The sequence below is a fragment of the Ipomoea nil genome, unplaced genomic scaffold, assembly GCF_001879475.1.
Source record: "Ipomoea nil cultivar Tokyo-kokei standard unplaced genomic scaffold, Asagao_1.1 scaffold0164, whole genome shotgun sequence".
NCBI lineage: Eukaryota > Viridiplantae > Streptophyta > Magnoliopsida > Solanales > Convolvulaceae > Ipomoea > Ipomoea nil.
In genome coordinates, this window is record NW_017616592.1 from 168,423 (window position 1) to 183,411 (window position 14,989).

At 33.5% G+C, this 14,989-nt stretch overlaps 1 protein-coding gene across 1 annotated transcript; it reads right to left on the reverse strand.

Annotated features, from left to right (window-relative positions):
* Positions 1-5,976: 5,976 nt before the first annotated feature.
* On the reverse strand, positions 5,977-6,822 carry LOC109175321 (BURP domain protein RD22-like; the record flags this gene model as incomplete). The annotated part of the gene is made up of 1 exon (XM_019324577.1): positions 5,977-6,822. A coding segment is annotated over one exon (771 nt), but the record flags the coding sequence as incomplete, so codon positions are not given.
* Positions 6,823-14,989: the final 8,167 nt, after the last annotated feature.

Below are 14,989 nucleotides of genomic sequence, written 5' to 3' on the forward strand. Positions count from 1 at the left end.
GTTGTCTTTGTGCACTGGTATTTTTTTATTTAAAGACAGCGATTTTATTTAACTGTTGTCGTTGGTGTGTTATGTTTAATCGCACTTTAATACACAACATTTCAAAGACAACGATTTTTAAAAATCATTGTCTATGTGCATTTTGTTTTTATGAAAGACAATGGTATTATTTAACCGTTGTCGTTTGTGTGTTGTCTTTAAGCGCACTTGAATACACAACACTACAAAGACAACGGATTTTTAAAACTGCTGTCTTTACACGTCATTTTTTAAAGGTAATAATTTTATTTAATCATTGTTGTTTGTGTGTTATCTTTTAGCACACTTGAATACACAACACTTCAAAAACAACAATACAGATATATACGGTGACAATGACAATACAGATATATACGGTGACGGATTTCCACTGCAGTGGTGCAAATGGAATAGTGTGATTACAATGACAATCCAACCCAAAAGTATCCATTAAACTCTTACTAGGATTATCAATATAAAATCATGCTTAGCTTCAATCGATCTTTTGACTGAAATGTCATTTTATATACATAAAAAGATTAAACATGTAACATCATAAACGAAGTATCATAAAAACCGACATTGTATGTACTTTTTAAAATTTTAAAAATAATATATGACATAGATTTAAATAAAATAAAAAAACTAACGTCGTATCATTTATCTATTATTTAGCCAGAACTATATCAAAAAATAACAGACACCATATGCCCAAAATAATCGGCGTATATTATTGTGTTATTTTGAAGAGTATATTGTATAGTTTGTTGTGTTGGTTTTGCAAAATTTGGTACAGGATTTTAAATAAAAAAACATTAAGGGGTCTTAAAATTAATTTATGTATTTTTTAAAAACATTTATATTATTCACGACCTTTTCAGCTTAGAAAGGGTTGCGGATACCCTTTCTTTAAAAAAATATGTGATCTTTTTATGAAAAAAGGTTTTCGAATTCTTAACTTTCTATGACCTAACAACAAGGATTGCGAAAAGCTGAAACCTTGTAGTGACCCCATTATACGTGACCCTTATACAAATTTGTAATTTTGTACTGTTGTAGCAAAAATGAATGATAGTGAGTGTACGGGGTACAATGTCGTTCTCAGGGGATTGAGGTTATGACACGTAGTATATAACCAAAAGTAACTAGGCACTAACACTAGGAAATACACAAGAAGCTAAGCAATCTGTAACAAGTTGTAAGGCTAAGGTAACTAAACAAAATACCAAAAATACATATGAACAAGAGGTAAATACGAAATAAAGAAATAGGACTCAAGTTAGGGAGCATTATCATCTAGATGCTTCAACAACCTATGGGATTAGGGAGAACAAAAAGCCAAGAAATCAAGTGGGAATGCACGTAGGTATCCTAGTCTACGAACCACTCTCACTAGTGGAAATTATGGAATTTCCGACCACCTGAAAGTGATCTTAAATCAAGTTGATACCAAAAAGTGATCGGAAATAGCAACAAAGGTTTTTCCGGATATCAAAAGTGGTCGGAACAAGGCTTTTGACTTGATTTAATATCACTTTCAGGTGGTCGGAAATTTCATAATTTTCAGTAGTGTCTCGTGATTGATAATCAAGGATTAGAACACGGAATTCCCCTACTCTCTTGGTGCATCAATTCCAAGTCCACCAAACACACAAAGCATCTAAAGCTCCCAATTTCCACTATTTTCGTAGGAAGAAATCGGGTCTATGCCAATGAATGTGTACATCAAATATTAACAAGATATAAACACAACATCCTCATAAACACATGAACCCTAGGTTAGAGTTATTCCCCTTTTTGCAATAATCACAAATCAAGCATCAAAATAGATAATACAACCCTAACTGAAGTCTATAAACTAATTACACATGATTTAATAGCATAAAGAACACAAAAACATAAGTGTAAAGCATAAACATTGCAAATGAAAAGAGATAAGGGAAAGAGAACTTCACTAAGAAATTGATGGTAAATCTTGAAATCCAAGTGTTGAATCCTTGATTACAAGCTTGAAATGTGTTTAGAAACCTAATTCTAAATCTAATCTAACACAAAAATATGAAAGAAATGAGTAGACCATTGAATACACCACTCTTAGGCTCCCTTGGAAGTATGTTGTCCATCCTCTTAGCTTCTCCTTAGCTCCTATGGACTCTTAATGCATCCAAAACGCTCCATTTGACTCCAATGTCCACCAAAATGCCAGAAAATATTCATCATTGTTTCCAAACAGAATTCCTTGCAAAATAACACAATTTAATCATAATCTCATGAAATTTGGAATAATCTATAAGCAAAATGGCTTAGTGAAAGGAGGAAAAATATAGACAAATAAGCACTTATCATGTACTATTTGTAAAATTTTCCCGTATAATATATTATATATTATGGGCCTTAATTATGTGGTGCAAGTGGACTATGCCTATTAAGTGATTGGTTGGACTGGACATTAGGTTTAAGTCTGTATTTCACCAATATGCCTATATAAAGCCTGTATTGATGGGATACAGGATATATTCATTATATAGCATTAAAGTTATGGTATTCATACTACTCAGAAAATACCAGTACACCATCTAGGGTTCTGAGTCAAGTATGGGACAAAACGGCTAACACCTGCAGGTCTACCGTTCAAGAGGCAACATTGTTGGTCCCGGTAGGGTTGAAAGAGAGTCTAGAGAGAGGGAGGGGTGAATAGACTCTAATCAATTTTTCAGATTAACTTCTTTCGGAGTTATGCACAACGAAAATTGTTTATATGTTTTTAAGACAAGCTTTGCACGAGTTAGTTACGAAGGTTGTATGATCAATATGCATGCAATGCCAGATAAATAATTGCATGAAAGTAAAGAGAGATGGAGAGAAAGATTTTTATAGTGGTTCGGCTATCAACAAAGCCTACTCCACTCTTCTTTCACAACTTGTGAAAGGGCTTGCACTATCACTCCTAGTACAAACTACTCAAGCTATACTAGCTTCCTTGGTCACTAAGCCGGACAGCTACTTGAAAGGTTTCTCAACTCCTAGAGTTTACTCCGCCTCTATCCACTTCTTCTTCAGAGTTGAGTGTTGGATGAATTTGATGTATTTCTCCAACTGCTTGAAGTCTTGATTTGATGATCGGATGAATCTTCTTAAAAATGATGCAAGACTTCCTTGATGATTGTGAAGAATAAATCTGAATGAGCTTCTTTGAAAACTTCACAATCACACACACTGGTTTATGAAAATCTTTTGAATAATCTTATTTGAAGAGCTTTTCTTTTGATGAAATCAGTTGAACAACCAGCAAGCCTCCTTCAGTGATGAAGAGGGGTATTTGTAGGTAAGGAGAAATTCATCCGTTGGAGGGAGATGGATTTCAAACCTATTGACCCGTGTGTAAAAACCATTAGGCATGGAGCATTTAATGCGGCTGTACTGTGTAGCCGTTGGTGTCAAAAACATTGTAGCTTTTGTCCTTTTCTTCTGACAAGAAGTACTAGTCATTTAATGCTCTTTGATTTTGTGAATATCATTCCTAGGACTTCTTTTGTCTAGAATGATTGTCCAACTGTGAGACATAGACAACATTCTCTTTGCTCATGTATTAAATTTGTCTATTTAAGTCTGACTTAGACTTATCGGTCTCAGGAGTGTCACACGAAATATTGTCTTTTTCATTCATTGTCTTTAATGATCAAATGATTTTCCTTATCATTTAATATTTACACGAGTGCAAGACCCTTCCATCTTTCGGTCTGTGTCGTTCTCTCAGTCTTCTCTTCTTCTTCACTTCTTCTCGTAGATCTAAACTAATAAACACAACTCAGATTCGTGTATGTATGCCACTTGACCGAATCACACAATGAGTTGTTATTGCTTTCGTATAACATGAAAGTTCTAGGAAGAGGAAATTGAAAAGAGGGGTCTACAATCCTAACAAGATTGGTATCATCAAAATCTAATTACACTTGTTCCTAACAAACACAGCAGGATATCAACTATGACTGGAGATCAATACGACTTCTGCTTCCGCTACTACGGGGTTAGGTTTTTCGTAGATTATTGTTCAGTATGGTTAAATCATATTTAGATCTAACATTTGATATAAGAGCCTTTAATTTATCAATCTTTGTCTGGTTGATTGTATTGCCTACAAATCAGCATTAATTTCATATACATCAAGATTTTTGTATATGATTTTTTTGACTGTTGAAATTTATTACTTTTAGCACTAATCAATTTTAATTTCGATTATTTTCTTTTCTCGTTTTTCTTTTTTTTTCTCTCTGCCGGCGACCAAAAAAAAAAAACTAAAAGGGTCGAGACACTGGTTTCAGATGCAACTCGTTGGCGATCGGTTTCACTGTTCTCAGTTTTTTCCGGTGGCTTTCCCCTCCGGTCGCTGTCGAGACAGCGACTTGGTGTTGCGAACGGTGGACGATGGCGGTGGATGGAGTTAAAGCGAGGAGCTTGGGCCCTACTACAAGACGGCGGCAACGCGCAGTGAGGCGAGACGGTGGAGTGGCTGGCTTCCCGGCGACCATCGCTATTCTCTCTCTTCCTCCTTCAGGTTGGTCTCGTCCGGCGATGCTGCTTCTGTTTTTCTCGGCGCCGCACTGATGAGACAGTCTGTGCTCCCCCCTTATTTGAGAAAGAAGAAAAATGGAATGGTAATAGACGCAGTCCATGTGTTTAATATTTGCTTAACATTATCATGTGGCAATCTGCGCTCCTGGTGCATTATTAAAATATGTTTGTGCCACTAGGTTAATTACCATTATCATTTATATTTATTTAGCATATTAATATTTGCCTTATTTAATATTATATATATTAATTTTGGTAAATGTTAATTATTTAGTTTAATATTATAATATTAATATTACTTTAATTAATATTGTACATCATTTTGGCAAATGATAAATATATATGGTAATTGCTTGTTTTGAAATATTAATGTCCTTTAGTTTCTTATTAATTTTGGCATTAAATTCATAATTAAATTATTATTCAATTTTGACCAAATATTAAGTTTTGAATTTGCTACTTGAATTTTAATTTAATATTGAGGTGCATATTAAATTACTCGCAATTTATTTAGGATTTATGGGTTAATAATATATTAACATGCAAAAATTCAAGCTTGCTTTGTATATTCATAAATTATTTTATTATAATTGTACATTTAGAAAAGCATATATTTACATTGGATATAGCATATTATTAACTCATAGTCTTTATATTAAATATTATTCAATTTGGATCCTTATGCTAATTTTGGACATTATAGCCTATTAAGACATCTTGTTTGGTTTCTCATTTAATTTTGAGCATACTTTAGTCCTATTTTTTCACTTGGGACTTTAAAACCTAATTTGAACAAGGTATTTAGCACCTATCTGGGTCATTAAAGTATAGATCCCACTATTTTGATTGATATTTTTAATAATATTTGTAGCTCTTTTATTTGACTTATAACATGTTTATTATGGTAATAATATTGATTATTATGCATAATATGTTCATTAAGTCTTAATTATTACTAACTACTATATTTTGTTAATGATATTCATTGTTGGTAATAATATTAAGTTTGGATATATTTCAGTACTAGATCATTTTATATCCATGTCATAACTCACTTTGGCCATTGAGGTTTATGGGTCTAATTTGAGTGATTAAGTGCTATAATTATACTCTTGGTCCTATTTATGAGCCATTAAGAATTTAAGGATTACAATTGTTATTTTGGCCATTAAGAATTACAACTATTGTTTAAGTTGATTATATATTTTTAAGACACAATTGTCAAATAGGCACATCTACTACTGCAAAGTGCTCAATTCCCACCATGAACTAAATTAAGTGTCAAATTGACCCATCTACCAACTAAATTTGTTCAATTGACTTTTTTTACAGGTTGCCTATTTAATTATTAAAAAATAAATAAATAAAATTAAAAAAAAAAAAAAAAAAAAAAAAAAAAAAAAAGAGCATCTTGAAACATTAAAATGGCTAAAGCATTCAAGAAAGCCGAGACGATCTAGCTTAGTTAGCAATCCAGACAATATGATCCTCTGGAAGGAAATGGCAGATGGGCACAGTTCCGGGCTTAACCTTAAGCACTTGGAAGGCCAAATGCTTAGGATTCCAAGCCGAAGTATCTTTGTGACAAACGATCGCGGCTTTAACCTTAGCCCCATTAGCTCTGACCAGAGAAACCGTGTAAGCCTCGGTGGTCTGTGTCTTGTGGCAGTAGAAAACAACGTATGTATAGTTTTGCTTGTGGCAGACAACAGCTTTGTCGTTGTTTTGAATCTTTTCGACACCGAAAATGGTGTATTTTTGCATGGATGTTTGGCCACCGGCCGCGGTGGATATTGCCCGGACCTTCTTCCCCAGCTTGGATTTGGAGAAATCAACCATGGATTCTAATGAAGTGGCATATTGTTTCTCTTCTCCCTTGATTACTGGCTCTTCGCATTCTGTGATGGTTTGTTTCATTACTTGGGCTTCTTCTGAGTCGGGGGCTATGGAGAATTGGTTGAGAATCTGGGATATCTTCTGGGAGGAAAATGGGATTTTTTCAGCTTCGGAGCGGGGCAAGAAAGTGGCGTCGTTTGCTGTTTTGATGAAGTGTAAGGTCATGGTGGTGCCTTTGTGCAAGGCGGTGGGCTTGAAGAAAATGGCGACGTTAGGGTCGTCGTGGAGTTGATCTTCCGTGGCGGCGTATCGGTAAATGAAATGTGATCCTGGCTTGACATTGACGACGAGTGGTTTACCGTGTTTGCCGGGAGTTCCACGTACACGCCGCCGTTTTTGTAATTTTTGTAATTTTTTTTTAATTTTATTTATTTATTTTAATAATTAAATAGACAACCTGTAAAAAAAGTCAATTGAACAAATTTAGTTGGTAGATGGGTCTATTTGACACTTAATTTAGTTCGTGGTGGGAATTGAGCACTTCGCAGTAGTAGATGGACATATTTGACACTTTTGCCTATTTTTAACCTATCAATAGTTTTCATACCTTAATAATAGTATTAATTCCTTTAATAATATACTAAACAATATAGTCGGTATATTGCTTTTACAATGGTAATTTGATTATTACTCTAATTTTAGTCTCCCTAAAAGACATTATAGTCTTGATTAATTATTATATGGTAATATGAGATCGGCATTCAATATCCCCTTAAAATTACAGTTTTACCTTTTGTTATAGTTAATAATTGACATTATTAATTACTGTTATTAAGTTTTGGGACTAATCTCGTTTATTACCTTTTCATAATAATTATTATTGCTTGGTAATCTATTATGTTTGGAAAGATTACCTATTTGGTGTTTATTGTTACGTACCATTGGGCGTTGCATTGAGGTTACTTACAGTGAAGATGGAAGAATTTTAGCACTATGGGAGATGCGGTTTGCGTCATTAAGGTTACTAAGTTTTTATCATTAATTTTTTTTATAATTAGTGTTACAATTATAGTTTGACCGCTATATTTTGAAATTGTCACATTTAATTTGGATTCTTTAAGAAAAATGGAAACATTAAGAATGTGTATTACCATACTTTGATTGTTATTATTAAATGTTAATGGTGATTATAAGGTTACTTATTACCATTAATACTTTAATGATAACATTATTATTATTATTTTATTTATGAATCCTGAATTGTTTCCAATTATGTTTATGTGGCAATGCTTCAGATAAGAATTTTTTTTTTTTTAGGCAACTGACTATTGTCATTACTGTACATTTATTCCATAATTCATTCAGTCTTTGAATTATGGTTAATGTTTTTGCCCATATTTGGTTAAGTATGAATAAATGAATATTTTGTATATTTTCATACTCTTTAGATTGTTTTATGCATTTGATCACATTAAGTGCATAATATTGAGTTTAATTATGCAATTAGGTTTTGTGAGATTTTGTTTTACAAATGACAACATATCATTTTGGCTTGATATTGTTATAATTTGTGAATTCAGCTATTTCTCATAAATTTGATCTTTATGCATTAAAACCTACATTTTGTCATGGACTTACAGTTTAAAATTTCAAAGATGATTGAAATCTCATATTGTAAATTGCTTTAAGTTATGCAATTTGTTTGGATATATGGGTTTAATGTTTAATTTTATGCATTTTTTTCCTAAGCATAATATTCTGTTTTAAATTATGCAATTTTTATTATGCCTTTAGCAATGCATACTTTAGGATGGAATTATATTAGTTCCTTTATTAAGTTAGACTTATGCATAAACTTTAGTTGGTCAAAGTATCTATGAGGTTCCTGTACTATAGTGTTTTGTTCAATTTAGTCCTCCTACCTTAATTGTGTTCAATTTAGTCCCTGTACTTAGTGAAACAATTAAGGACAATAGGTGATTTGGTGTTGGCATCATATATGCCACATCATCATACTTACATGCCAACTCATATATTATTTTAAAATTAGTTAAAATTAATTAGTTTTACCAAAAATATATTACATTAATATGTCTAAAATAAATACATAAATATCAGCTATTGTCTTTAATTGTTTCACTTTTTTAAGTACAGGGACTAAATTGAACAAAATTAAGGTAGAAGGACTAAATTGAACAAAACACTATAGTACAGGGACCTCACATGTACTTTGACCACTTTAGTTGCGGTAGTGCCTGAATTTAAGCACATTTAGTCCGTTAATTTAGTTCATCAATTTAAAGCCTTATCCATAGGTGAATCTACAATCTTTAGATCTTCCAAACGATTTTACTTCAAACATGAGAACGCATGACTTAGGAAACTTTCTTGGGGAGGAATACTAGTTCTATGGCCCTGACTTAAAAGTCTTGTTGATACTAGACCCTTGCGATGCTACTCTGTCTAAGTAGTTGGTATTTAACCGAGTTTCGTCTCGACCAACTATCTTAGGAGTATACCTAATAATTGTCTATCATATGTTGGTTTAATTTGTTTGTTAGGCTTTAAATTCTCCTTTTGCCGAGTAATTACAATTTTTAGATTGATTAAAGAGTAGCCACATCATCTTTAATTTACTAAAATTGTCTAAAGTTTAAATTACATGATGGCAATGATAATTGTCTAGTGATCCTATAATTTTAATTAGTTGGGGAGTAGTCACAACATCCTTAATCAATAAAAATTATATATTGAGTTGTTGGGTCACATAAAGTTTTAGCCATATAAGTTGTGAATAATTGTATGTAATATGATGGAATTTAGCCCACATGCAATTTCGTTATATTTGTATGATTAATTAGGATGAAATACTGAACAATGATCTAATGATCATAATTTAGCCCACAGGCAATTATGTATCGGAATGTAGTTTAGTAGTTTTGTAAGTGATGATATAAATAAATCAATTTTATTTACTTTATGGTTATTTGTAAATAATTTCGATCACTATCATAAGGTTTAATTTTCTGATGTAAACTTTAGGTCATATTTCTTAATTTACCCACAGGGATTAAGAAAAGGAACATGATTTTTAAGTTTTATCATAATAGTTGTAATGAATCTTATTGAGTAAAATTTTATCCCACATGCAAGTTTTATGTCACTTGATTCTTCAACTCATTTGATAATTGTTTCATCATAAAATTTCAGTTGGATCTAATTGAGTAAAACTTTAGCCCAAATGCAAGTTTTGTGTCACTAGGATCTTCTGTCCATTTAGTAATTGAGTTAAAATATTATCATAAGGGTTTAATTGGATTTATTTAGAATTAAAAATTTAGCCTACTGGCAAGTTTGATGTCAGTAAATCTCTCAACCTACTAGATAATAATTTTATCACAATTTCTTAGAATTTATAAATTTAGTTCAATTATAATTCTAAGTTTCATGGTTTGCAATTGGCAAAACATGTATTAAGTTACTTCCCAAAATTTACCACCTTTATTAATTGTTTTACTAAGCTTACTTGGTTATTTGGATCAACTATAGTAAGTTATGTGATATGATATACCTCTTTGGATTCCAAGAATAAAATGTATCTTTTGAGCCAAATCTCAAATTGGTGTCCAATGATGGCAAGTTCATTTCTAACCTTCATATTAACTGTGCAGTAGATGCTATATGAATTTTGGATTCAGATGCCACATATCACAAAGTAATTGGAATATCTGTTAAACTACCCAATGGAGAGAATGTGAGTGTCACACATGTAGGGAATATTAGACTGCACTTAAGTCTGTTGTTAAGCAATGTGTTACACATCCCCTCATTCACATTTAATATTGTTTCTGCTAGCTAGTTGACAAAACAAGGATCATGTGAAATCATCATGAATACTGATTCTTACACCATTCAGTGTCCTCATGGGATAGTGGATGATTTTGCTAAAGAAAGGAATGGTTTGTACTTGATCACTCATCCCCCTACTAGAAGAAAACACGCTTAGATTGATAGGACTATTGATTGTAATAGTCTATCTTTAGAATTGTAGCATTGTAGGCTAGGGTATTACCCTGTGAATAAGATACATCTCTTGAATGAAATAAAAGATTTATAATTCTGCAAATCCTCTGAGTTTGTTTGTGATGCATGCCATTTTGCTAAGCACAAAATATCTACTATCCATGTTAGTATTTCTAGAGCTGCAAATTGTTTTGACTTAATACATATGGATGTTTGGGGCCCCTGGCTGTTGCATCTATATATAAAAGGAGAACACTACTTTTTGACAATAATTGATGATCATAGTAGGTTTACATGGTTACATCTAATGAAGAACAAATCAGAGGTGATCAGAAGTCCCTATTTCAGAACTTTTATAGCTATGTTGACACTCAGTTTGCCACAAAGATCAAAGTCATAATGACAGACAATGGGAGTGAATTTATGATGAATAGCTTTTGCAATGACAAAGGGATTGTACATCAAAGATTCTGTGTATATACCCCTCAGCAGAATGGTATTGCAGAAAGAAAACATCAACACATTCTAAATGTAGCTAGGGCTCTTAGATTCCAATCTAGTTTGCCAATGGAATATTGGGGTCATTGTGTCTTGCATGCTTCTTATTTGATCAACAGACTGCCTACTGCCACAGCTGGTGACAAAACTCCATTTGAGATGTTATTTGGGAAAAATGTGAATTATGATAAGCTTAAGGCTTTTGGATGCCTATGTTATGGGTCTACTATCTCACAAGGGAGAAATAAAATGCAGCCTAGAGCCAAGAAGTGCATTTTTTTGGGAATCCCTACAAATATAAAAGGCTACATTCTATGTGATTTGGCTAACAAAGAGGTGTTTGTTTCCAGAGATGTCCAATTTTATGAACAAGTATAACCCCTTAAAGAAAGCCACTCAACAGATATTCCAAGGGCACCTGAAATTGAGATGTTCAACCCTACACTGCCTTTAGTCCCTATCTCTACTGAGATAGATATCACACCTTTGCAGAACAATGATAACATTGACAATGCTGAAACCATGGCAGATGGTGCTAGGACAGGTGATGAAGTGGATTATGGAATACATAATGACCTAATTCCAGAAGAATTGAAGATGCAGTGGATGAAAATTCTATTCAACCTCTAGGAGGTCAGAAAGGACTAAATATGTTCCTGCCAGACTGCAGGATTACCACTGTCACTCAGTAAGCAAGTCTCATGTCAGAACCTCCCCATATCATATCAGCAAGGTTATATACTATGAATGTTTCCCCCTGGCCATAGGGCATGTGCTTCATCCATCATCTCCACACATGAGCCTCAATCCTATAATGAAGCAGTTAAACATGAAGCTTGGAAGAAGGCAATGCAATCTGAAATAGAAGCTCTAGTTGAAAACAAGAGTTGGGTTCTCACAGATCTACTACCAACAGGAAAAACTCCAATGGGATGCAAATGGCTATACAAAGTGAGACATAAAGCTGATGGATCCATAGAGAGACATAAAGCCAGATTGGTTGTCAAGGGCTATACTCAACAGCTAGGGATGGATTACATAGAGACATTCTCCCCTGTGGCTAGGATGACAACTATCAGGACATTCTTGGCCATAGCTGTTGCAAGAAGATGGGATATCCAACAACTAGACATCAACAATGCATTTTTACATGGAGATCTAGAAGCGGAAGTGTACATGGTCCTACCCCTTGGATTTTAGAATGAAAAGCCAAAGCAAGTATGCAGATTGTTGAGATCTTTATATGGACTGAAACAAGCTAGTAGGCAATGGAATGCCGAGTTAACAAGGGCCCTACAAGATAATGGCTTTCAGCAATCCTCAGCAGATCCATCCCTATTCACTAAAACCTCAAGTAATTCATTCATTGCCCTACTTATATATGTTGATGATATTCTGGTTACAGGAACCGATCTCAAACAGATTACTCAGCTGAAATAGACTCTGGATAAGGCTTTAGAATAAAGGACCTTGGTCAATTGAACTATTTCCTGGGGATGGAGGCCTTCAGAACTTCTAATAGACTTAATCTATGCTAAAGAAAGTATATCATCGAAATTTTGGAAGAGAATGGTTTGCCGAATGCTAAACCTGCACAAACACCAAAAGTTGCTGGACAAAAACTTAACAATGTGGAAAGAATTCCTCTGACAAGCCTAAGGAGTATAGAAGGTTGGTTGGCAAGCTTCTCTACTTAACAAACACCAGACCAGAGATCTCCTATGTTGTATGACAGTTAAGCTAATTTGTGGACAAGCCTAGATGCACACATCTAATGGCTGCTCACAGGGTACTAAGGTTTCTCAAAGGATCTCCTGGAAAAGGATTATTCTTTCCAGCATACTCTCAACTTATATTGCAAGGGTTTTCTGATTCAGACTGGGAAACTTGTACAGAAATAAGGAAATCAATTACTGGCTATTGTATCTACCTTGGGCAGTCCCTAATCTCATGGAAAACAAAGAAACAGGCCACTGTATCTAGATCATCTTTTGAACCAGAATACATGGCTCTAGCATCCACAACTTGTGAAATCCAATGGCTTCTTTATTTACTAGCAAATTTTGGAGTAAGACATGATTATCTAACTACCCTATTCTGTAACAATCAGTCTGCCATTGCAATAGGAGAAAATTATGTGTTCCATGAACGCATTAAGCACATTGAGATATACTGCCACATAGTGAAGCAGAAGGTAAATTAAAAGATAATCAAGTTAATGTCTATACCTTCACAGAAGCAGGTTGCTGATGGTTTCACTAAGGCATTGCCTAAACTGAGCTTTGATAACTTCCATTCTAAGCTGGGCCTTCAAGAAATTCATGCTCCAGTTAGGGGGGGGGGGGGGGTGACAAAACATGTTGCAAACTGAAGAAATAAGCCCAAGGGCTCTCATGTAAATACACTCTTTAGTTTCTGTTATAACTGACAATAGGAGCTATATAACAGTAGCATTACAAGTCTTGGCGGGTTGATTTTCTCATTCTCTCATCTTCAATACAATTCACTTTCTTCCTTTCAACTTCAGTCTTCTGTTTCCTTCTTGCATAGAGATGATGTGCTGAGTTTTTCATCATGTATTTTATTATTTTAGTATGTCCAACTATGGTAGGGGAGTTATATCCTCATTGGTTATTCCTTTAGTTAGACTATAATTGGAACCAAATATTGATTATTTAGTATGCCCAACTAATGATGGAGAATTATATCTTCATTATTTAGTTGGTCAAATCAATTATGAGTACGTATATAATTAATTTTGCTGAAGAATATCTTAATCAGTTGGAGTGGTCATTTAGAAAAGGATCATTACTAAAGAATATTTTAATCAGTGGGAGTAGTCATTTAGAAAAGGATCATTAAGATACTCCACTAAAGATTTTGAATTTAATTGGCTCCATACATCTCAAATTGGATTGTATGTCAAACAATAAGTCCAAAGGATTCCACAAGTATTAATCTTGTATTTGTTCATATAAATTCATAAGTTCAATTATTGAACATTTTGGTTGTGCAACATATTTATGAAAATGTTGTAACAATATTAAAGAATTTATTAGAACAAAAACATTTAACTTGTGCTACACTGTTATTTAATAAATTCTTTAGCATTTAATAGTCTTTAGTTTCTTCAAAATTGATCCTAGGCCATTTTGGTTTGTAAGGCTCAAGACAATTTTACGAGGCATAAAAGTAAGATTCATAATGTTCAATTCATTTTAAGGTGGACCTTGAGATTATTTGGGAAGTTATGGTGTATGTTTAACATTCCAAATTTATGGACTTAGAGTTTTGGTTTGTTGTCTAAGTTGTTGGAATGCTTCTATGATTAAACTATCTTTTGGCTATTTTGATGAGTGGGAGTGACAGACGTGTCAACTCCAAGCTCTTAGCTGTTAGAGATAGTGCTTAAGTTAAATTATAAACAAGTCATGGAATATAGTTATCATTATGCAAACATTAAGATATCTCTACTTAAGGCATGCTTTTAAGGATCTTAGAGATCATACAGTGTTGTACAATTTGGATGGTTTTCTCTCTTAAGTTGTGCATATATATTTTATTTTGAGAAACATCCTTAAGGTACCAAGAATAAACGTTGGGTTTGTTCATAAAGAATTCAAGTTGGGGAATCAAAATGCATGTGATCATAGAAGATATTACTCACTTTTTCAGTAGAGGACATATTACTATGATTCGTGTGTTTTGTTCTTTGATGAGAGTTTGCTAGTACTTGCACCAAGTGGGAGACTGTAAGATTTTTCTATATAATATATATTATATATTATATATCAACCTTAATTATGTGGTGCAAGTGGACTAGGCCCATTAAGTGATTGGTTGGACTGGACATGACAAATTATATCGTGCACTGCGGTGCATAATCGATTATGCACTGAGCTTCAAAATGACGTCGTTTTGTTTAATGAAAAGAAACGGCACCCATTTCGCGTCGTTTCACAAAAAGTAACTATGTTATTCAGTTTAATTTTGTATACACTGCAATTTCATCAGTTCAACACACTACAGTTTCATTTCGATA